At 44.2% G+C, this 25,771-nt stretch overlaps 1 protein-coding gene across 3 annotated transcripts in view; it reads left to right on the top strand.

Annotated features, from left to right (window-relative positions):
• SLC38A9 (solute carrier family 38 member 9) overlaps positions 1-25,771 on the top strand; it is a 1,177,634-nt gene that overhangs the window by 1,003,789 nt on the left and 148,074 nt on the right. For all 3 annotated transcript variants that reach the window (XM_069627285.1, XM_069627284.1, XM_069627286.1), the window contains one exon: positions 17,674-17,822. In XM_069627285.1, coding sequence (XP_069483386.1) covers positions 17,674-17,822 — 149 coding nt within the window. The remainder of the gene's footprint in view (positions 1-17,673; positions 17,823-25,771) is intronic.

The following is a 25,771-nucleotide window of genomic DNA, read 5'->3' as shown; positions in this document are numbered from 1 at the left end:
TCATATTGTATGGCAACAAGAGCTACAGACTTCTGCACGTGTAGGACTAATTTACATATTGCACTTTTCATCCGCGAGGGGGAAGCAATTGTCCAGAAAAGATGGATTTCACAACTATATAATAGTTTGGGGACAATTTTACCCTCATAGAATCGAAGAGTTGGTAACAACAACCATCTGCCATATTTAAATCTACTCTTTTCAATTGGTTGGTTAGCCTAATAGAACAAGCCTGCAACCACTCGCCAATGTGAACTTTATTTGGACGAGACCCAATCAGGAAGCCCAGGTAAATGAAACATTCAGCCCGTTCTAGGGGTTGGTCTTCTACCCACCATCGAAATTTAGTTGATTTCTTTCTCCATGAGCAATGCATAATTTTTTTCTTCTCTGAATTGTTGGTCAATTCATGAGTCTTTACAAAGCTGCCGAAGGCCTTCAGCTTTTTGCAGGCCAAGTTCAGTGATGTCAAATAAGAATAAATCATTGGCATAGCTTAAGTGACTCTCAAATCATTTAACTTGGGTGGAGCAAGTGCCGCGGTATGTAAATAGTTCTCCACGTCTGACATGTAGCGGTTAAACAAACAGGGGGAAAGTGTGCACCTTTGTCTGGCACCCCTTGATGTTATAATGGGTCTAAGAGGACAAAGACAAAACACCTGACGCGTTAAGTCTGACCTTAATTACAGATTGTTCATTGAGAGCGATCAATAACTGTAGAAGACCAATTGGAATCTCCCAATAATTTAGGTCCAGAGCAAACTTCTTCAAACTTCGTCAAAGGCAGCAGATTAGTCGATGGTGGCTATGAAGACTGATTCGTACCTTTTTGCCCACACAAGTGATTCAACAGATTTTAATAGCATTCCATTCAAGGAGGTACTCGTACACTTGCGAAAGCCTGTCTGCCGTTTCTTCAGAATGCCGAACTGGCCCAAGACTGGAGCTCGTCCAACAGCAAGGTCGCAAAGGCCTTGCTGTCAGCATTGAGAAACCTGAAGGTGGCTCACCCGCTAGTCCCCGCGGATCCCTCTCTCAGGTGGCCAGGGCACAGCCATCGCCTTTTGATCCAGACCTTGGGGATGGACGAGTGCGGAAGGATCACCTGGCTGAGAGGTCCTGAGGGAGTGGGGCACTTCATGGCGAGAAGCTGTATCCCTTTCTCTCTAACACCTTTAACCTCTCCTACCAGATAGGAGACTGGGTAACTTTAACTCCCCCCCCCCCCGCTTCCCTACATGAACACTGCTATACAGACAGCCCACTCTGGGAGAAAACAGACTAGTACCCAAGCAATGTACCTGACCTGTCCACTACCATGGTCCGGCAGAATGAGGCAATTACCTTTGACAACACACACCTGACTTCAATTGAACTTCCCCACACGGATAAAAGGCGGAGCACGAGAGCACACTGAGCAAGGCAAACCACAAAAACGAGTAGTTCTTCCCAGACAGCAGCTGAGCCGAAGGAGAGAGACGGCAGGCCGAGAAAGCTGAACAAGTATCCAGATACCCTTGACCTTTTTGATGAGTGATCATTAGACTTCCAGGAACTTGAAAGCAGCACTTGTAAGGCCAATAAGGGAAACCGAAGAATTCTACATTGTGTGTCCGAGATATCCGGGGCCCTCCTGCATGACTGGCCGAATTGGGGAGGAGCAACAGCTGCCGTGGTATCGTCCTTGGCTCTGAGATCAAAGCCGCCAACAGAGAAATTAACACAGCCTGTGAGTTGAAAGAAAACTGTACGAGGCCGGTCTGTGTTGAAGCATAGGTTGCAACCGTCAACATTGTTACATGAAAGAGCAAGCGTTGAAGCATTTGATGAAAGACGCGAGCAAGGGCCCGACGGCTGATGAATTGTTTGAACATTTAACCTGAACTAAGATACAAGTTGCGTGTTTGCCCAATCGAAGGTCTCTAACGGATGTATCCCACAAAGAAGTGGCAAAGGAACTGTAATTTGTGAATGTAAAAACGAAGAATAGAAATCCAGAAAGAAGGAATCGGTGGCCCTGCAAGGGTATAAGTAAAATCATTTGCACAGTTGAAAGTCTTCGATTATGAAAATGCATCAAGGTCTGAGCCCGGGTAAGGGAGACCTGTTGTGAATTTGTGTATATATAAGGGGTCCGAGCCCGGCTGAGGGAGACCCAGGGTGAACAGTGCATCCAAGACTTGTATTTTGTATCCAAGGCATTCTGCGAATGAGAGACTTTTAAACGGAAAGAGACTCTCTAGCAGAAGGCCCCGATTTATATCTTGAACTGCATCCTCGTGCTGGAGAAGCCACAGTCTGTGCTAAACTCGATTGTGCCACCTTATCCCATGCTGAAAATGTGGGGAATGGATAGCTAATTGTCCGGCGGTCCTGACCTATTGTTTCTTGAACACTTTCTTTTGCATACATCTTTTTCCCACACCATTTGTATTTAGAAGTCGGGATTGGGAATAGGTTTATTAGTATAGGCCCTTTTGATTTTGACAAAACTCCACACTAGGACTGTGTTATTGTTTTTTGATGGTTGTAGCTTGCTCCCATCCTTATATTTAGGATTAGATAAGCGTTCAACCAACCCATTGAAGTACAATAAACACCCTTGAACTGTGATCACGTGTCTGTCTTCACTGTTTGATACCATGCCTTCCTTACAGCGTTCAGGATAGATATAGGCCTGTAATTACACAGATTTGAATGAGCACCCTTCTTGTATGTAGGCACCAAATGTGCCACATGTCACCAGGTCGGAAAGATATTTGTCGCCACTATGTACTTAAACAGGTCCAGTACGATGGACCAGTTTTCCCGAGAGCTTTAAATAGGGCGTTTGACAATTTATTTGGACCTGGCGCACGGAGGGACTGATCGTAGCTAGAATCCCTTCTATGGCCACCTGGTCCAAAGAAAGAGTGCAAGCATCCCTCTCTTTGGGTTTATGATTCCTCAGTCTCCAGTTAAGTAGCACAAAACAGTTTTTTAAAATGGAGAACCCATGCACAGCAGATTCAGACACTGCATTTGTGCGAGAATCTTGTGTTTGAAGGGGTCACCTGTAGACAAGATCCCAAAAGTCTGGGTGTTTTTATTTTTTAAAGCGGCCAACATGATCTCAGAATCCCGCTGTAGCAAGATCCCTCTATGGCCCTTTAACCAATAACTATAGGCTTATTTAGCCCTCTGGATAGCAACAGCACTAGCAACTGAAGCTGTACTGCTGCTCCCTTTAATAGCCTTAATCAGTGCTCTCAGCACCCGCTTTCTACTGGCAACCTCCTCATCATAGATGTGGACATTGTGGCCATTACACTGTTTTGATCCATGTTGAGAGCCAACAGACTTGTCGACAAGGTCTGCCACAAAAAGCTCACAACAATCTGCCATGGAGGTTTCTCATTTGCAGACAAGGCGCTGCAGCAACTCAATAACCAATGTGAGCTTTCTCAGTGACCATGAGATCCTATTACCTGCGTTGTTCATCCGAAGATCTATTGCCCCGTGAGCCGAGGCTAATGGGCACTCTAATGATAAAGAAGCCCTCAAGATACCATGGTCACTAAAGTTAATGGCCAGAATTAAAAACTCTGAGCATATTGAATGTAGCAGAATTCCCACAAATATGTAATCTAGTATAGACCTCAGATTTGAGTTTCTCCATGTAGGTTTAGCGGGAATATCTCCCGTTTAACATCTGCAAAACAAAACCATTTAGAGTGTTCAACCACAATCTCCCCCAGTAATTTTTACCTAATACCTTTGACAAAGATACAACAGACTTACTCTGGTCAGTAGCTATTCAGTTGGCATTAAAATCCCCCAGTACCATTACTTGACCACCAAAGAAGTCCGGGAACCACTCATTCATCAGGGTCGATGGAGATTTCAAGGCATTCTCAAGATCAATGACACCAGTATTCCAATAAACATTCACACATAAAAGATGTAAATAAATCCCCTCGATGGGAGCAAAACATGAGTGGCAAAGAAGCCCCTAAAATCTCTACATTTTACAACTCGCAGTGAGGGGCCAGATTTTACCAACGTTGCAACACCCACAGACAGTCGACCAAGGGGCCCTTTAAGTGCCAATTGATATTATTTAGAAGGGCCGGGGGGTCTGTTAGAAAGGTCTCTTGTAGAATTAACAAGTGGTGAGATTTAAGCCACATTCCCAGAACTGGATTTGAAGATAAAATGTGATGGCCTCTAGTGTTCCAGGACAAAATCACACATTAGGTTCCCTTTCCATGCCAATAAACAAATTTAAAAATAAATAGCTTCCCTTTCCAGCCTCATTGCAGTACTATGTGCGTCCATAGAGCCTCGATGAACCCAGGATCCCGCTATCCTGGACCAATCCTGAGCTGGGCACTTGTCCACGATCCTTGGTCTGACAATTCACCTCACTTTGCCTCCTTCCTGCTTCACCCGCAGATATTATAATTTCATTTAGGGGCGGGAAGCAGCCTACTCTGTCGTTTCTCTCCTTTAAACAGTCCACTGGAGAAACACTTCTATATGGTGACAGATTGAAACCCAGTTTTCACAATGTTTGAGCCTGAGCCAGAATTATGTCAAAGAATATTTTTGATTGTAAATAAGATAATGTGATCTGTTTGGTGCAAGTCAATGAAGTCCTATCTTTCGATGTCCTTCGAGGAGAGTGCTCACAGCTCCGGCACTTCTCCCTAAAGCTGAAGAATGTTTGCACAACTCTGTTATCTGGGAGTAGACTGGCAACCAAGATTGCAGGTCTGAACTCTAAACCGCCCAGCGTTTGACACCAAGCTAGAGCCACTAGGGTTGGCAGCCAGCCCCCTTTGATTGAATTGACTGAGAATGCCCCTTTCTTCAGGCAGCTCCAGGCCTTTACAGCCCCTCAGAATGCTAGAAGGCTGGCCAGATGGTATGCGAGAGCAAGACACAGCTTGTCACAGGGACTCCTAAGGTACTCAAGATGAGCGACTCCTCCAAAAAGGACACCTCCAGGCTGACACTGCTGCACTTTGGATATATTGCACTCCCACCCCAAACCCCCCCCCCCACTTCTGTGTCTGCAAGGCCTACTGTAGCAAATTGTTAGGGAGAATTCTCATGTATGGCTAATTTCCCTTACCTAGTGAGTCCCTCGGCATCTTTGCTAGATTTCTGGGGTTTATTTTTTCCACCTGGTAAGAGTGTGAGCCTTTTTCCCCACTCTTACAGTGTATTTTTTGTGTATGTTGTACTTTTTGTGCTCATGGGCTATGGAGTGTCATCAACTCCCTAGGCATCATGTTTTTACTTGTGTGTCACACAGAACCTTAAGTGCAGTGACACAGGGATGTCTTTTAGACTTCCCTTGTGAACTCCATTTCTGGGGATGACTACCGTCCCCCAGAAACATGTAAAGTCACCATTGGCTTTACTAGTCCTTTTAAAATACAGATCCAGTACAAGCCATCTTACAATGGAGTACTGAAGGGGAATAGCTTTCCCCTGTCCTTCTGTAACTCAAGGGGCACTTTGTGTTCCCCTTCTCGACTCGACATGGCTGTTGGCAGTGGTAACTATCTTTTTTACACAGATTCCTGTGTTAGTGTTCTGGCTGTAGTGACAGACGTGAACATAAAACCTGCTACCCCATACGTTTTTATCGTGGCTCCTAGTGTGGTTTTACGCGATTTCGTGTTGGAAAGGTCTTTCTTGTTGTTTGCTTTTCGCGCCAAACCAGGTCGGGTTTCCTTGTTCGTCGTCCTTTGGCAGGCATCTGCAAAGAAGACCTCCTTTGGCATCTGGGTGTCTAGGTGGGCTGAATGTGAGGGAGGGGTTTAGTAACCCCCTTCACAGGGTCTCCTTGGAGACCCAAGTCGCACTTTGTGTCGATTGGCTGAGGTGGTTGTCCGGGCTGGACAACCACCCTGCTGTGTGATTGACAGCCAGAGAAGATCCAGTCCGGAGTCTTCTTCCCTTGAGCCTGGTGGTATCAACTAGCTCACCTTCTACAGCCAGAGAATACTCTTCTGGGTCGGAATCGCTGCACTGAGCTGTAGTGGTCCAGATAGCCATCAGAAAAGCCCTCTCCTGTTTTAAGGAGCGCAACTTTCATTCATCATTGCTTTGCTGCTACTGGCTTCATCCCTGGGTAGTGCCGATCGCTCCAGACATCCTTCTTCTTGTCCCCGCGACTGAAGCTTCAGGAACCGTGAGTCTGCAGGAACTACCAGGAACGCCCTGCCGTAGCACCAGCTTTCTTCATCCGAATAAGGTACTGTGTCCATTTGGTCGTTCTCTCCGTCCGACCTTGAGGAATCGGGGTGAACCCTTTTCCCTTCCGAAGGCTTGTCCTTTCTTCCTTCCGTCTTATAACTTGTGCTTCCGTTTGACAATCTCCAGTACTCCTGGCAACTTTAATCTTCAACTGTTCTAACCGTGTGATCATTGACAACAGAGCCCCTGCTCCATTTGACACTGGCACTGGCCTATTGATTTTTATCTGCCTCTTAGAAAACGTCCTCTGACTCTATTGCCTTGACAAAAGTATTGCCTATGATTTTTATCCACTATTCCCTTGTTTTAAATCTATGTGCTAAGTGTGTTTGACTTCGGGTGCATTTCTTCTCGCGGGTACGTTTTATTTTCGTGAGACCGAACTGTCATTACTGTCAAAACGTGATTGCTTATTAACCCACGGTAACCTCTTTGTTTCGAAAAACACTGGTCTGTCAAATTCTAATGTACTTACCTTGAATTGACCTGAACAAGTGGAATTGGTTGTGTGTAGTATATTTAGAGTGTGGTCTATTTAATAGAAGTGAAGTGTTTTGTAAACAGATGGCTTAAAAATAAATGTACTTATATTTTTTAACCAGAAACCGTGAGTCAGAGTTTGCTTGAGTCACAGTAATTGTAGTCCTTTGTGTAATCCCTATTACTGCTCATTTGCTCTTGAGATAGGTCTGGCTGCTCAGCCATCGCTACCACTTTACTGTGTAGTACAGGCTTGTACCAAAGGTGAAATTTTACTATCACTTGTAGTCTTAATTGTATGTAGTGTTCCCTAAGGGTACTGCATATGATTCTGCCTAACATCTTCCATAGTTTGCTGTTATAGGCATCAAAACCCCCGCAGGTTACAAAGATGTCAGTGGCGGCCAGAGAGAAGAGTCAGTTTGAACCTCATGTGGCACAATGTTAGTAACAACAATGGTCACTTGTTCACTATGAATAGTAGGGTTACTGACCTCTCCCTGCAGTTTTCTGCCACTGCTTCCCTTGCTCTTACTAGTTTTCCTCGCTCTGACATTTCATAACGCAGACATAATGTTAGGCTGCTTAACAAGCGAGCGCAGCAACTTTCGAGATTGATTTTTCGTTATAGGTTGTGGATTGTTTTGGGATTTCAGTTCCTCTCCCTCCCCTTGAGTTGTAATCGCTTTAACAGTTTAGCCTTCTTTTGGCCCTTCAATGGTAAAGGAGGAGGGGCTGGGGGCTCAAGGCAGTGTCAGCCACTGAAATGTCTTCAGAAATATTTAGCACCTCAACAATAATACTAGAGGCATTGGTACTACATAAGATTATTTCACTATGCAAACAATCATGTAAAGGTCCAGAAGGTAACGCTTCAATCCCACTATTGGTAACCATCCCAGATTGGTAGCCCTCATTATTCATCCCTGCTGAGCTCTAACCTGACGATGATTAGTAGCCAATTGCTTTTCCAATATAGAGGAGTTTGGTAAGACTGCCACTGTTTCACTCTTGATATGTAAGTCACAAAAAGCGGCCATCACAGACTGCATGGATGGTGGGCGCGTCAAAAATTATTTCTGTTCAATATGAACATCGCTATGGTTAAATTTGAATAGCAGTGATTCCAGCTGTGAGGAGTGCATTTGAGGTTCCTCTTTTAGGCTTTCATACACTGTTATTAAGGCGCACATTCCTGGTTTATTTATGCCAAAATGTTATCATGACTAGATGCCGTTGGAACAGTAATGCCATTGTCCACCTGTTTTAGCAGGGCTGAAAGTCTCCTGGGTGGAGCCGTCACCGGTGTGGAGGCATAAGAAGATGCTAAAGAGTCCGAATCATGCGTTGTAGCCTCCATTAAATTTGGCGAATCCTGGCAGCTAGAGTCCAACTCACTTCTATAAGCACTCGGTATCCCATAGTCTGATATGTCTGGTATAACAGAACCAGGAGAGTTGGAAGTGCCAGGTGAGCCACGAGGTTGAACTGAAGAGAGAGGAGCTCACAGCGCCACGTTGTTTCCTCTACCCAAGTGATCATTTTCTGACCGATGCGAAACTGGATTGTAAAAAGCCGTTATCGTTTGCTTAACTTGTTTTACTTTTTTTTTGTTGGTTCAGAATGTACTTGTTTTACAACACATGACTTATTTGCAGTGGTTAGAGGGCTCAAGGCCATCTTGCACGGCGAGCATGGTAATGGCAGATGAAGAGTTCTTTGCATTAGTGTAGGGGACTCCGAAGACCGAACAGCTGATTTTAAATTTAACCTACTACTACAGAGGTCTTACATACGCTATATGTAATGCTCACACAGGAGTTTAAGGAATAAAACAAACACAAAAAAGGAGGAGAAAGCACACTGGAATAATGGTGGATGAAGATCTCCGTTCAGGAGCAGGTGTTAAAACTAGCACCCTTCCCACAGTGCTTCAATATATGCAGCAAAACGGAAATTGCACTTGCCTGTTCCTTGATGATTGTAGCAGGTCTTCTTTGTCCGTGCAACTCTTGTCTATGGATCTTAGTGAAATATGGACAATGCCCAAAAAAGCCTCTTTGGTTCCCTTTATAATAATTGGAACACAAGGAGGTGCCCTTGGGGCTAAGCCCTTGAATGAGGAAAACCCCCTTAGGGGGGAAAAACCTTTTGATGAATTCCTTCCTTTTGTAGTATATGAACTTGGTAACTGGTAGCATATTCTGCAGTCCAGAATGTTCAGAAAACAGTAACTTCTCCAGTCCACGAGTGAAACCGACACAAGATTTAAAACTTGTGCGTGAAAGGTAATCCAGGAATTCCAGCTGAGATATATCTCACTGAAGCTGAATCCAGAATGACTCCAGTAAGAGGAGTTGGAAGCCGCGATTTGGGCGGCGAAAGGAAAGCTGTGACCGAAATATGCGGCGGAAAGCAAATCTGCCGCATGTGTGGAGAGAGATGGCTCCACACGAGCGGCCGCAGCTGACCAGAGGAATCAGGCGTCCTGCGGGAAGGCACGGAAGGCTGACTGCAGAACAAGAGGACAGGAAAGAGAAAGAATAAAGAGAGAGCAGCGAGCGAAATGCTCAGATACAATGTAGCAAGTAATTAGAAAGGTTTACCCAGCGAAAAGGATAAACTAGCTTAACGCTAGGCAAAGAAGCACGTAGCAATGCGTCGGCTCCTCAGACATGAATGCTTATGAGCTTACTGATACAACTGCTCCAGAGCCCTCCAGTGGCACAACTAGAATGTTGTATGAACTGTTGCATTTGGGAACAACATGCCGCCATCTTGGGAAGGTCAGTAATACATACACTGGTCTTCTGCGCCATCGCTGCCAGATGGGCCATGAAGACCTGCGATCCCTAACAGCAGGAGCATCTCATGTTCCAGTTGAGAAAATGCTTGCCAAGATAGTCCAGTGATGTGAGCTAAAGAGATCACTGGGCCAATAGCAACAGCCACACCAAAACACACTGCGTACAACGCGCGCTCCGCGATGAGTGCTTTTAAGGTCCTGCCTCCTCTGCTGTAACTGCTGGTCAAACAGAAAGGAAAGACTACACAACGAAATCCTGGAATGTAACGACCGGCGCCCCATGCATCACCAACACACACATGACTTTTAGGTACTACAATTTATGAACGGGGTATACCTGCTGGTCCCACGTCTCCTCTATACAATAATCCAGATTTAAGGGGAAAAAATGGTCCATCCTTTTTTCTGCTCTCATCTTCTGATATTGTCTGCAAAAAGGGTTCTTTGTGCAAAACCTAAGCCAGGAATAATTTTGTCTTCAACATTGGATTTTACTATAGGCTCTAAAGGAGGTTCCATATCTGCTTCACCAAAAGCCTGATTTCCTCTCTTACTTTGATCTTTAGCCTGAACGTCTTGGGGCTTTGGAAACTGAGCTTTCTTCAATATTCCTTGAGCTATTCTTTCTCCTGCCTTGACTTGATAGGGTTTTCCCCCATTATTTTGTATCAATACTTTGACATCCCTTCTGAAATCGGGATCAATTACTCCCGCCAATATGTCTATGCCATAATTCCAGACTAGGCCTGACTTGGAGGCGAGTCTGATATAACTGCCAGGGGGAGGAATAAGGACTAAGTCTGTGGATATTAATGCATCTCCAGGTTGGAGTAATTCGCCTCTACTACTATAGATATCAAGTCCTATAGATTGCTCAGTAGCAATGGCGGTGTCAGAGGCTCCTTTAGTAAGCTTTGCAAATTTAAGGGTTCTCCAATTTGTGTCAATTGATTCCGATCCCATTACTGACACCATATGTGAGGGGTCAGGAATGCAAGATGGACAAGTAGGTCGTTTTTGTCTCACCAATAGCCATTTTATTAAATAATAAGGGTGAAATTAACACCTTGCTTTCCCTAACCTAACGAGAATTTCCCTACCTGTCAAAACTAAGCTTAAAGGAAAACATTCTAATATCAAAAGGTATCTGTCCCTCACACTTATACATACATAACCATCATACAGGTATCCAATGCCTGTTTACACCCAATACAGTAACAGTTGTATTCAGACATAGGCTTTACAAACATGCATCCTTGTAACCAGGGCCGGACCCCCATCCTTAATTCAGGATATTTCAAACCAAGAAGGTTCTGTTCAATAGCCAAATCCTGCTCCAAATACAATACAAAGTTATCATTCCATAAGTCTTTCACTTGGCACTTAAATAGCCTTATTACTAAACAAGATTCATTAGTCTTCCAGCTCCTCCTTGTTAAACCAAAAAGATGCTGTCTTCACACTTCCAATCCATATTCAATATGATTTCACTTCTTTGAAGAATAACCACTTTCACATTTCTTCTTCATAAAAAAGATTTATTCAGGATGGTTTTACCACAGTTCATCATAACACATTATTGAACTTGCCACTTTCTTTCTACCAGAAGCTTCTACAATATGACAGTACTTCAGTTATCTACTTCCCGGTCCAATAACCTGCCAGCACTAACCACTAATAGTTCCTTTCCTGGTATACTCGCCTGCCAGGATAAAACTCCTACTACTACTAGAAGTACTCTGTGGTGAGACTTGCTTCAAACTTTCCACACTTAGATCCTTACTGTGGAAAGTTAATTTAAAAAAAAAAACTGCTTCTTGTAAAAGTCTTTGACTTTAAACAACAACGGGGTTCACAACCTCTTCCACAAGGGTACAATACTCAATGCAGGTTATATTCCTCTCCCACTTTGATTTCTACAAGGAGGGCTTTTCACCTCCGAGTTCCTTCTACATCACCAATTAGCTGCTGGTAATATTTTGCTTTCAGGTATCCCTCATTAGGAAGTCTGCACCCACCTTTATTCATAATTGCCTTTCTTTGGGTTAGTCAATGCTGGTTGTCATCTTCACTTTCAGGTAATCTCCCTTCTTGTAGATTACATTTATTTTGTTCCAATATTGTCACCTCTTTACTTTGGCAGTGGTGGTTACAATATTATTTCACTCTGTTTCTCCCAACTTGAGAGTTATGGCAAAATTGCTTTAGTTCGGTGTTCACAAGGGTTACTTTGATTCAGCAGTCTTTTGTGGAGCGCCTCGGAGTTGCCTCGTGAAGGCCAACTCACCGGTCTTTTCTTGCGCTTCTGTTGGACACGTTGCTGCCTTAACTTCTTCATTCGTCGGGATCACTTGGCCGTCTGACATCTCCGATCACACTCCTGTTGCTCTCGCCTCGTGAAAAGGGAACCTTCTTGGCTCCTCACATACTCTGGTGAATGCCGCCCACCGGAGTAGGATGCAGAACTCTGAGAGCTCCTCTCTCCTACGGGACAGCTAGTCCCAGCACAGCTTCCCTCTGCGCATTCTCTGCATTCAGGATTCCTGACTCCTGTGACTCTCTCAGCAGCACATCTCGGTGACAACACAGCAGCGGTTCCTGTGTCCTCTTCTGCTTTTGCTGTTCCCACTTCTTCTTTCTAATGGCCTGCACCTGAAGGGGCTTTAAATATTTAAAAGTCCCGCTCAGGTGTGGGTCATTATAACCACTAGACTGCACACTACAATTCTGTAACTCTGAGCCACTCTTCCTCGTCTCAGTACTAGGAGCATTATGGGACTTGAAGTCTCTAATTTTCTTCTTTTTAACATCAAATTCTTCAATTTTACAATAGGCCATTAAGACTGTGGGATCATTAGGGAAGTTGGCTAGAGGATTCTCCCAATTCTCCTGACCTGAGTCCCCTACCATGTGGTCCTTCCGCAGAACAACCCCCACAGGGTCAGGATCAGGTAGCGGCTGCTTTTCCCTGGCCACATGAGAAGGGTCCCAGGCCAGGGTTCTTGGGATAATCACCTCTGAATCATTACATTAGGCCCATAAAACTCCTCTGGGAAGTCTCTCACTTCCATGGGGTGGATGGGTTCCAGCCCAAAAGCGACAGTATCCCCTTTCTCATCATACATTTCCTCTAACTGGGACATATATGCCCTTCTGGGGAGGGGAAGGAACTCTTTTATGGACCAAATGCCAGGTGAACGACGTCTGAAGACTGAACGGTGTGCCTCTTCGTCACCATCTTGTCGCACCTCTCTGCGGACTCCTTGCTGGCTCTACCAAGCTCGGTGGGCTCTGTCTGCTTGGCCGAAGCTGGCAATGCCTTTGCCGGTACCGCTGGTGTTGGGCCGGAGCTACGGGGCATTGGCAAAGATGTCTAGCATCTTCATTCGGAAAGCTTCTCATTTCCTCCGGAAGAGAGGATTGGGTAGAAAAAGTTACCTGCAGGGTCTCTTCCTCACAGCCCTACTTGGAGTGGTTCCTCCTCCATCTTCGAATTCCGCAGTGACCTCTAACGGGTCAGCTTATCACCTTTCTCCTTGTGGAGGAAGGTGAAGAGTTTGGCTTAACTCTCCCGAAATGCCTTTGAGTGCCTCGATTGGCACCAAGCGCAGTCCTGCGCGTCTTGGTCTTCACCAAGACAGTAAAGGCATATGCAATGCGGGTCCGATATGGACATCTGATTCCCGCAATCCACGCAGATTTTTAACCCCTGAAGACATAGCTAGATTCGGCATCACAGCGAACTTGAGAAGTAACAAAAACTCGGTAATGAATAAGCTAAGAGCAGTGTTCCTAGTAGCGAGCAGAGTACACAGAAAAAAGGAACTGAAATCCCAGGGCTTGGCACTTCAATATATACTGGCTCCGACATCATGTCCGGTTTGAGGTGCGTAGAGGCATCAGTCGCAGTTGCGCCCCCCCCTGGCGGTGGCAAGGTTTCCGAAGATCAGATGGCACTGGGAGATAAATATCCTAGAAGAGGAATCCGTGGGAGGAAGGAGACCATAAGAATATACATTATGTAAATCAGTTAAACAAAACACTGTAGTCCTAGTGAAACAATTGATCGCTTAAATACAAAGATTGTTCACTTATCAAAATACAAACATTTTCAAAAGGTTTCCTTCTCAACGACTTTGGACAATAGGCCTGTGCCGACATGTTTCCATTCCCATTATTCAGAACTTTCTTCATGGTGGTTCTATTCAAAAGTGAGGATGGTTTTATAGGCTACTGTGCATGAACTTTTTTTGTTTTCGCTTAATGTACCATTCACCATGTTCTAATTTTATATCTTTGCTACCTAAAAACATTTTATAACAATAAGAGACTATTACTCTATCTGGACATGAAGCAATAGTTCTTATTCTTAGTCATAACTTTAAATTGATTTGAATGGGTCCGTTACCTTATATGAGTTGCTCTTGATTAAAATATTGTCAAATAAGGCACTGCTTCGGAATATACAAGACTCGAAGGATAAAAGGCAGAATCGGTTCGAACTTTCCATTATTTTCGAACAAATATCCTATTAAGTTTGGGATCCGCAATTTTGATCTACTAAAGTTAAGCAGAATAAATAATGTAAGACCAGGCTTAGTAACTTATTTTTGTATTTGAAAACAATCGCATCCAACATCTAAAAAATGTATACATTGCATGTATTTGTCATCTTCCATATAAACTGCGGCACTACCATGAGGAATGTGCGCTTTACTTGTAGAAAGAAATCAGTGCGTGATGAATATCTGCTCCCTTGTTCTTTAGATGGCTATCAAGCGAGACTCAAACATAGTCTCTTAAAGCTTGAATCCGCTAATATTTTTAAATAAAATAATGAATGTGCTTCAGGAACTGTAGAATATTAAAACTGTACTTTTCTACAGCGCTGAGTCACAAAGTTAAGGAATCTTATTTCCGGAGAAGGAGGCCGTAGATCTCCCGAACGCTGTGTTTATACGGACGTGCATTCAATGCGCCTTTCCTGTTGCTTTGGAGATATTTGCTCGTGAGGAAGCGAAGTCCTTCTACTCTGACTGCAAGTGGCTCCGTTTTTTTTTCTCGGCCACCATCTTAAACTTGAAAATATTTGTGCCGAATAAAATATTTGATGTGTAACATATCACCACAACATAAACAGGAATTCAGGACACTTTCTAAGGCATTCAAGTTCTTTTTGTTGGTGTAAAGTGTGTCAGTAGACTTTAACAGGACAGCGCCAGTAGGCAGCTTCCCTGTTATCTAGAAGAAGTTAACCACAGTGCAGGGGAAGCTGCAGAAAAGCACATTTCAGGCTGGCAACTATGGAGGACCACAAGGGAGAACATCCAGTTCCAGGTTCAATGACCAAAGAACCTTGGAAGGAATATTGATAAGCTAACTAAAACGTTTGATAGGCAGCCTCATCGACATGGTGGAAGTCAAAAGATCAGATCCCCGGGCTGTGGACCAGGTTGCAGTGGTGAAGGAGTTCCAGAATTTACAGATGCAGTGGTTGGTTCTGGTATGTGGATTTAGTTTTGATCCCAGTGCCGGTTCCTTTAGCGGAATCTGCAAGCGGAGTCCCCAGAGGTGGCTGGGTGAAGAAACTCTGTCTAATGTGAGGAATCCTACGGATCCCTCACTTAACCCCTGCCTAAAGTCCCTTCCCAGTTGGCCAGGGAAAGGAAGACGCTTCTGTGGGAGGGTCGTCTGGGAGGAAAAAAGGCCCATTGAAGTGAGAGGAATCCATGGGATGAGACAGTATTTGCCTTCCTCTACGCAAGACCTATCACAGATGCCAAAGTATATAATGGCGTGTTGCCATAATAATTTGTATATTCCATAAATGCGCATCTTTCTGTGGGTAAAAATAATCCACAACCCTTTGACATAAAGAGAAATAAAACCCCTTCTCAAACCAATGAAAATCATACAACTAAAATCTCCACTAACTCCAGAAGTATAGTGAAAGGTAGTATGTGAATAATAACAGTCCGACTTTTAAAGAACTTTATTCCTCCTATCAATCAAGCCCCATGACAAACACGTATGACACTTCTTTAGAAAATGTTGTGAATAACAGAAATACTAACTTTGTTAGTAGGGACTTCAAGTCCCATAATCCCCTAAGTACTGGGAGGCGGAAGAGGGCAGAAGAGGAACAATGCAGGAGTGGTCAACTAATGTATGTTAATGCCCACACGTGAGGGAGACTGAGAGGCTTAAAAGGCCCCCCCAGGTGCAGGTAACGCTGCAATTACCGCCAGGATACCACCAAGGCCGTGATGAGGTCCTCGATGAGGTTCCCCAAAATGGCTCAGGCTCTCCAGACTCATGCTCTCCAGATATAAACATACACATGACTTTGGTCTCGGTTCTCCAATATTCATCTATGCACCATTCAAGGTTTTGGCAACCACCGAACCATGGGAGGCCAAAAAAACACCAATTTGGCAGGCAAGCACACAGGGATGCTGATTGAATTGTCTTAAACAATCACCCATTCACGTAATGAACAGAGCCAGGGGCGCCAAGTACGCAGGTGCTCTGGGGACCAGGCACCCCCCAGGAAAAGCAATCTGTACTAAATTTCCCTATGCTTTCAATGGAACGTCCCTAAAATGTGGCCACCAACACCACCAGTTAAATGTATACATTGTTTCCCCTGGACAGAGCGACCAAAATGATTGTAGACACGGTAAAAGAGTGAAACAGTGGTGCTATCAAAATAAAGGTACACACTGCCACCAGGCTGTGATGCAGTGATACACTGGGCAAGGGAACTAATTCAAGCACTAGTGGGGGCAATTTACAGTACACCTTCTCTGGTATCGATATGACATATTTGGAGCGGTACATCAAGTGAGTTGCAGAATTTAGGGGTACTTTGGAACAACTCTGCCTGTCAACAAAAATAATTCCAGACACCAAATTGTCAGAAATTCTAGGCCGAGTTAACAGAAGTAGACTCAATATGCTTTTCTGACCTAATGGTGTGCTTCATTGCTGGCATGTCAACTGTTTCTGAGAGGCGTGGGCTCTGCAGTGGAGTTCTGTTGTTGCTTTGCTCCCCTTTAAGTGATTGAGATGAATGTGAGAATGTACATTTTAATCTCAATTTAATATACCAGTGTGAAGAATAGTACATACGAAGGCGGACAACTGAATAACTACTTAATAGCAATCGGGACAAACTTGGAAACAGCATTTTAAAGCTAAGGTCGTCTTCTCCATGCCATAAAACGACTTTGCGCCTGACATATCCTTGTGAATGAGCCTTCTCTAACACAGCAGGAACACTGATGGTCATCGTTCACAGCTATAGAATCATTGCAGTTGACGGAGCATCTCAATTTAAAATCTGTATCACCACAGTAATGTAAAGTGGTCTTGTATAATTTCTCCTGCCACTTTGACAGCCACTTGACACATGGTTCTGGAATAATGGTGGGAATGTAGGGAGGGTTACTGCAGGGTAGAGAGAGAAAGGCAGGTGCTAAACCTGAGGTGTTGATGGGTGTAAGCCTGTCCCCAAAGTGACATACATTCGTTTTCTCGTCTGCCTCCTGCTGTAGAAGCGGGATACTCTGCATGCATGTAGCTAGTACTTCTGCTCTTGCCACCTAATCCTGCCTCTTCCACCCGTAACCATATTAAGCAAACTGTTGGAAAAGCAGGTGCAGATGACAGCACCTAAATCAAACTGGGCATTTGTCTGCCTTAGCCTCTGCGGAGCGCAATAGATGCTCCTCCACTTTCCTGCAGCGAGAGCTAGGTGTTTAGCGCACTTCATTTCAGGGCTGATGGGCAGGAGGCCTTCAAACTGATGCAATGGGGGCAGGACACTGTAGATCTTTGTTGTTTCTTTTTTTTAGCATATAAATGAGGCCAGTGAGAAACCTATTGACTGACCGCTTTCTGACCGTTACTGTTCAGGGTCATGGATTTTATGGTAATTTCAAAACATTTCAGGGACGTTTACAGTCAAAATAAAGTTCTTGGATAATGTTGTGTTATCTCCTCATCACTTGCCTTGTACTTCTCATGAATTATATAGATGTATACTCCACAAATGTAATTAAATGCATTTTGTACTGTGTGGACAAATGTAATAAAAGTAACATTTTACCTTTGGACTTTCTTTCTTTATATTAGAATTTCTTGGACAACTTTCCCAGTAGCGATGTTTTGTCATTTGTTGCCAGAATCTTCCTGCTGTTCCAGATGATGACTGTATACCCACTGTTGGGTTACTTGATTCGGGTGCAGCTCCTCGGACATATCTTTGGAAAGGTTTACCCCAGGTAATTACCTCTTTATGAGCAGAAATGAAGGCTTTGATCAATTAGCCAAGAGTGTTGTACAGTACTTCATTCATGAAGTATTCTTACTGGGTACTCTTTCATAGTTCAGCTACCTAAGGTGGTGTTTGTTAGCAGGGGGGTAATTGAGGGACAGTTTCTTAACCAATGGAAGTACGGATTCCTGACCAGAGCCTTAAACACTTGTCCCTGTTTGAGACCTGATTTTATCTAGTCTTAATTCAAATGCTTGTCCATAACTTTTTGAGAGTCGCATAGGATTTATTAAAACAATACAGGCCAAGATACCATTGTGAAGAATGTTAGATCCCAGAAAAGAGATGCGAATTTGAGGCAGTGTATGTGTATATTCGGTAATAATTTGTGATTGGACCAGAGCTGTTACTTTATTTTCTTTATTTTATTGGGCATTTGTAAGGCGCTTGTACAGCAAGAATTATTTTTCAAAGCGCCCACATGGCAAAAAGGTAAGGGAACAGGGGAATACAACTGTACAGACACTGGAATAAAAAAAGACAATGAAATAAAGAAAATGACAACAGCGGTCCTACTTGGACTGTGAACATTCAGAGCGTGCAAGTGCAGTGTGAGAGAGGGGGACAGGGATGCGTGCTAGCGGGTGCAGTACTACAGAGCCAGTTGCAAGGCAACAGGTAAGTGCGAGACAGTGACCACCTGGTAAGAGTGGGGTCACCCGCCAATAATAAATGCAGACCTCAGAGACACCACAGGGCAGAGTGGGTCTAAAGGCAAGTGCAGGGGGAGGGCGGAAGCTGTAGGCGATTGAACAGAAGGTCAGGACCCAGTAGGGCCCAGGTCGCCAATCTCAGCGCCTGAGTGGGTTTAGCACGGGAGGGAAAGAGGGAAGGAGGAGAAAAGGGAAGTCTTGAGATGCTTGCAGAACTTGAGGCGATCCTTAGAGACAATAAGGGAACATTTTTCTATATTGGAAAATGATATAATTAATTCTCTTTAGAAATATAATAAATATGATGTTTCTAAATGTATGTGTTCATATATAGTCACATATATAAATCTTGTGCTCTATGTCAAGTGCCAGGTGTACTAATTAAGCATCTTTGTCCTCTGCTGCGTACCACAATTGAGTGATTGTGGCCAGCATCATGTTAGCTAAAAATCTATTGCCATTTGGCCCTCCTCCCTCATCCCCTAACCCCTTAGTTTGTGATTTGAAATGTGTATTTAATCTAAAAAAATGCAATGTGTGTTATAATTCCTGTCCATGCAAAACTGGCCAATATGTATTAACTCAGTTTTGATTTACACCAGCCTTTCGTACTTCTTTTGCTACGCTTACCTTTACCAAAGACTAATTTTACTAATCTTTCCCAGTGTTAAACCCACAGACCCACATCAGTAATGCATTTGTTTGCGTTTCCCCCAGACGCATAGTGCTGCCAGGCACACTCATCCCTACATTGCAAGGTAATGCTTAACTTGTTAGCTACCTTTGCAGCCACTGGTCCTAATGTGTGCCTGTGAGGAAATGCCATCTGGAAAGTGTGTAGAAGCCCTGGCTTTTTAATCCTTATTAATTAATAAAATTATGTGATGTGAGTAAATCCATCTCAGAAAGGGTGCTCTGCTAACCTGACCCCCCTTTCATTAAGCTTGCCAGTTTGGGCAGGGTGGTGAGTTTTCAGGCCTAGGTGGTTTCTTTGTTCTCTTCACTCCTCCAGATCCACGTGATCCACGTACTGCTTTTGGGAGTCTCTCATAGATGAGGAATCCGTGGGAGGTAGGAATCATATAGAAGAACACATTACTTGCTGCTCTGTAATGGTCTTTGTTATTGATGTTCCTCCCACGTATTCCTCATCGCCCTCCCTACCTGTCACAGCCAGTACACCATCGGTTCCGCTGTCCTACAGTGCCAGAGAGTGCTAGTGAAAAATGGTGGAACTGAGGTCATGGGGCACTGTGCCTCCATATATACTGGTCCAAAGTTCAGTCTGACATTGCGTCCCTTGTGGCGGAAAAGATTCCACTGCGAATAATATATCATACATGAGGAATCTGTGGAGAAACATCATCAGAAAGAGCATTACAGAGGGGTAAGTAATTTCCTCTTTTGTGGATTTTCTACTCGTTGTCCCTGTTGGGCCCGTAGATTTGCAATGTGATGGGGTGCCTTACAGCCATTTCGGTCTTTAAGGGGACCCCTGAGCAAGTATTATTTTTCAAAATCCCTACTTATGTAGTTTTGGCGAAGTTTGTGCAAACTGATTTCCCCCACTCCAGTTTGTTGTTGTTTGGGACTTGAATTTAGTATTGACTTTTCTTATGGGAGCTTAGTTTGAATCCCTGCATTCATGTACAATAAGGTTTCTAACCCTTAGATTGATTCTGTTAGTAGCTATTGCTTCCAAAGGGCTTGGTGTTTTCCAAAGTGAAGGTGACTTGGACACAACCTAAAACAGGAAGAGCACTCTTACTGGCAGACGTTCATCTCACTCATAGGATCTATCTCCCTGTGTTTTTTCTCTCTGCCTTGCCATTCTAAGACTGAGGAACGATTCACTCAGCTCAGTCCTCCTCCCTCATTCTGGCCTGCAGCTTTTCGATGAGCAATGTGGCAAAAGTTATACTGGTGCTCATGCTGGCAGAGCAGTGACTGAACAGATGGTTGAGGCGGATCATCCTCAGCATGTCGGAGTGCTATGATCAGACTAACAGGCATTGCCTGATGGTCTCAGGGCTCATTTGCCCTGCAGAGGGCTAGGGAGGTCCCTGTTTTGGGCATATGTCAAGCGATTACATGGGAGGCGCTGCATACTTTTGCCAAACATTTTCTGGATTTCCTATCATGGCAGGATGCTCGCTTTGGCTGAGCTGTCCTCCGGAGGTCTCTGATCTAGGTGGCGTCTTCTTGCTCTTATTCCTTCTATACTGCTATAGGAGTCTATCAAAGATAAGGTATATGTGGGAAGAAGGAATCTATTAGAAGAACAAATTAGTTACCTCTCGATAAGGTTCTCTTTGATGGATGTTCTCCCACAGATTCCTCATTCCCACACCACACCTCTCAAACCTGCCTTTTATGGCAGATAGATTGTACACCTAATCTGTTCTGCCGTCTCACAGCATAGGCCTGCTAGGGAAAAAGGCACAAAAAAGGATTGGGGCGCCGTGGCAAGTCCATATATATACTGGCCCAAAGTGCTGTCAGGTGTACAACACCTAATGCCGCTGAAGCGGATCTACGCTGTGCCTCCCACTACCCCCTGGTGGCAAACACATTTTTGCAACTCAGTTGATGCTGGAGATATAATATGAAAGATGAGCAATCTGTGGGAGAAGTACACATGAGAAAGGACATGTAATGATATGCAAGATGCATATAATTTGTTCTTTTAAGGTACAAAGTGTTTTATGAAAGTGAGGCTGTTTGGCACACTTACCTTTCATATTGAAACTATTCATTAGAGAAGCTGAAATTCGAAAACAGGGTTCCTCTAGTATATGGAAATATCCATTCTAGTGGGCCTTTTCTTTGATGTACCTGGAGAGAAATGCATAGCACTGAAGAGAAGACTTGGCTGTGTGTTTGTGTTTGTTATATTTGTAGAAGAATGAGCTGAGGAGTTGCCTTTTATGTATTTATTTTTGCAATTGTATTATCGCGCAGGGGAAAGATCTAGCACGAAAGCAGCAGGGCGCTATACAGACATTCCAGCATACATTAGATATTCGGTAAAACAATCATTACAATTCGAGGAAACAAAATAACTAAGACAAGACCAGCTTGAACAAATATGGTTTTTTTTGTTGTTTTTTTTAAACCTTCCTGAACTCAGTGGAAAACGATCAGCTTGAAGACAGCAAGCCATTCCAAGCTCAAGGGGCAGCCACAGAAAGTGCTTGAGCAGGATGTCTGCACTCCACCCACAGGAGATGGGCTGTTTGTAGGCTAAGTAGGTGGAATGATTTAGAACCATTCATTGTATTCATTGAATTCATAGAGTGCTCTCGCCAAAGCGCTTAAATAACAGTACAAAATAGAAGAGAATGACTTCATTAAGTATTAGAAAGAAGATGATCTTTTAAACGGGTCTGAAATACATGAAGAGAATTCGAAGAGCATATATGAAGGGGTGAAGTGCTCCAATCTTTGGGAGCCATGAAAGTGAAGGAGCGAAAACGGGAAGTGGCACAAGGTGGTTTAGACGCAAAGAGAAGATGGATGCCATTGAGAGTGAAGGGATTGAGTAGGAGAGTAAAAAGTAGATCAGAGAAGAGAGAAAGGAGCAACGCCATGAAGACACTGAATGTTGCAAAAAAAGTGGAAAAGGTGATAAAAGAAGCAGAGAGACGAGAAATGTAGTATCTAGTTATCCGCATGGCAAAATTCTACAACAGTTGGAAAGTTGTAACTTTGTAGCCGTATGATGCAGCTGGGATCCTCTGAGTGTAATGAACCTACATGAATTACCAGAGTGCTGGCCTTTCTGGTTATAACATTATCAGCAATGAGGTGGGAGGAGACTCGGTGGAGGACCCCAGCAAGCAGGAGCTGCAGTGCACATTTTCCCGCAAAAGTGAGGACTGAAGACTTACCAAATAAGTTGAACCGTGGCTAAACCTTGGTGTGGTGAACCATAGCGGCAAGTGGGTGATGTGTGGTGGGCCTTGGCAGCAAGCAGCTGAGGTGTGGTGGGCTATGACGGTAAGCAGCACGTAGCACCTGATTGAGGATTCGGGTAGCACTGTTGTTGAAAGGAGGGCAGCAATGCAATCTCCGGGGCAGTACTGTGTTTTAACAGTATACCGGGTGCAAAGTGTGAGACTGTCATAGTAAACAGTGGCAGAGAAGTGGCTCAGCGTGATTGCGTCCAGGCGCCGAAGTGACGGAGAGAGAGCCCTGTGGATGTGCGACGAGCGGGTGGTACACGCTGTATGTTTTGCAGGAGAACGGCTGACATCTTGGAGTCAGGCGGACCACGCCAATAACTATACACAACTGAGAAGAGCGGTGGCCATCTGAAGGCCAAGCGTATTAACGGCAGCCATTCGTGATCGGCAACAAAGGAGTAAAATGTTCAGTTGGACAGGAATATACCAATTGGGTGTACAAAGAAGATGAACCTGATTGGGTTTCTATGATCTGCAGACCTATGGCACAGAAGGACAGTAACATGCATAGAAAAAGAAAACAAGAATTATAGACAAAAACGTTTAGGGTGGGAATGTGTGGCCAATTGGAATAAACTGTGGATGGCTGTGGTGAGTCACAAGAAGGAACATAGGCAAAAATATAGATCTATAGCTGCAAGGTGTCAGAAGCAGATTCCCAAACACAATGACCGACCGAATCCTGTTTTTGTACGTTACCTACGCACCTGCAAACCCTGGGCCTTCCTCAACTGAACCAAACACAGAAGACTATGTCCCCAATGGATTCCGGAACCCCAGTAGTGGTCTCTGGATATGATGGGGGGTGGTAAGTTAACATACCTGTTACTCTTTCCTCACGTTTTCCATAGGGTTACATGGGCGTGTACTCATGTCCCTAAACTTTGTTATTCTGTGGTTTTTCTAAGGGTATCTATTCAATTTCATGCATATAGAAGTATTTACTCGCGATTTGTTATTGAAGTATGTGCTTTCTTTCTTCTCCTAATGATGAATTAATATATCTGTTGTATAGCTAACTCTGGAGGCTAGGTGAGTGGAATGTGCACGGGACCGCTTTGGGCCCTTTAAAAAATAAATATTGGCAGCAGCTGTCCGTGCGCTGCCTTGTCCCCTTCTCACCCTCCCGACCAGCTTCCCTTGTTGCTTTCCCGCCTCCTCCCGCCTCCCAACATGCCCCCCCGTGATTGGTTACCTGATGGACAAATCTGAAACCCCCAGGGCAGCCCCTGTGGCTAAGGGCCCCAAGGCCAAGGGCGGCTCCGACATTGGCGGCTCCAAGATGTGTCTGCAGGTGTCCGCAGGAGACGCCAAGGAAGCCAGCAGCTAACAGAGACCAACAAAAACTGTGGGTGTGGCATGGGTGGGGAGCAGAGCAATTACTCTGCTCCAGAAAACCACTGCCACTCTATCTTACCTCCCAATAACACAGAGTGCCATAATATTACCATGTCCACACTTAGATAGAATTGTAAATATTAGCATGTCCACACTTGGATAGAATTGTAAATATTAGCATGTCCATACTTAGATAGAATTGTAAATATTAGCATGTCCAAACTTAGATAGAACTGAGAACATTGGCCTGCATCGCATCTAGATAAGGTTGTGAATGTTAGCATGCCCACACCTAGATAGAATCCTAAACATTAGCCTGTGTCGCATCTAGATGGAATTGTGAATACTGGCATGTCCACACTTAGATAGAATTGTGAACATTAGCCTGCGTCGCATCTAGATAAGATTGTGAATGTTAGCATGCCCACAACTAAATAGAATTCTGAACATTAGCCTCCGTCGCATCTAGATGTAATTGTAAATATTAGCATGTCCACACTTAGATAGAATTGTGAACGTTAGCCGGCGCCGCATCTAGATAGGACCGTGAAGGCCAACAAGTGCCACACTTAAACAAAACTGTGAATGTTAGCATGCTAAAGGTCATGTAACCCACTAACCAATATAACCTCAAACTCTGCTTACCTATCTTACCCAAAAACTCACACAACCATCTCTCGCACCACAAGCCGCACGCACTTCACAACACTGCAACAACACATAAGCCGGAGCAACAGCACACGCGGACTGACACCGATCCAATACCTGCACCAAAGCTCAGCACCCGCTATATACCGAGTTGAAGCTGCTAACAGAACACCACTCCTCTCACTATCCTACTCCCTCTTCACCTTACTAACCCATCCCACCTTATCGTTTGCAGATCCGCCAGAGCGCCTGGGGACCAATTCCGTTGGTGACAGTGCACGGTACAAATACCTTTAATGTTTAACATCTATTGTCACCATGGCAAAGTAAACTATTGTGGAATAGACTGCAGTAACTGTATTGTACCAAATTGTTGTCCAGTTGATGTAAGAAAATGTTACATTTTGGAGCCAATGCCTAAATTTCTATCGACCCCAGGAAAACGTCCAGTGCAATGGTAGAACTGGAAGGATTTTTTCTATTTATTTTTTTGGGGGGGCTTTGGAAGGGGAGAGATTTTCTAACGAAGGTAAACTCTAAACACTCATGTGTTGCTTGGGAGCCAAAGCTGTTAGAATAATAAAGAAGTTACCAGATGTGGAGGAGGGTGCAGAAGGAGGCAATGACGGAAGAGGAGAAGGCAAGGTTTGTATAGTAAGGCTATGAAAGAAATGGATGCTCGGTTTGGGAAACAGACAAATGTGGTGTTACAGAAATGCTCATTTTTTAGGAGGAAACAAAATGTGGGGTAATCTGTTGATGTGTTTATAGCAAAAGGGGATTGCTAGCATCCTATGAATTCACAGGAAGAGAAGAGGAGTATATATGTTATCAGTTACTGATACATAAATCCAATCCTAAAATCCAAGAACGCTTATGGCAAGCCAAAAATCCTTCTCTGCAAGGCACCTTGACAATAGTAAAGAGGATGAAATTAGCAAGCAAACGTTTGAAGAAGGTGAATGCCAGAGCCGGGAAAGAGAATATGCAAATGATTGGTGAAGGTGAAAAGGAACAGCGTCTAGGGAATGAGGAAGGGAGGGTGAATGTTGTAAAAAGAAATATGTGGAAGAGGGGGGAGTTCACACACCACAAGAAGCAGGGAAATGACTGTGAGAGTACGGAGGAGTGGCACGCAACAGGCTTGCCCTCTCCCTTCGCTCACCGCTGACAATACTGCAGGGCCACACCTCTCATATACAACGACAAGGTCCAACTCACAAGTAAGTCAAGGCACATTGTGCACTACCCAACTGCTGCACCACCTCCCGAGATGCTCTATCAACCCCAGC

This window comes from Ambystoma mexicanum, chromosome 6p, assembly GCF_040938575.1.
Source record: "Ambystoma mexicanum isolate Mex_15411 chromosome 6p, UKY_AmexF1_1, whole genome shotgun sequence".
Classification (NCBI taxonomy): domain Eukaryota; kingdom Metazoa; phylum Chordata; class Amphibia; order Caudata; family Ambystomatidae; genus Ambystoma; species Ambystoma mexicanum.
This window is presented reverse-complemented; position numbering and strand designations above follow the sequence as displayed.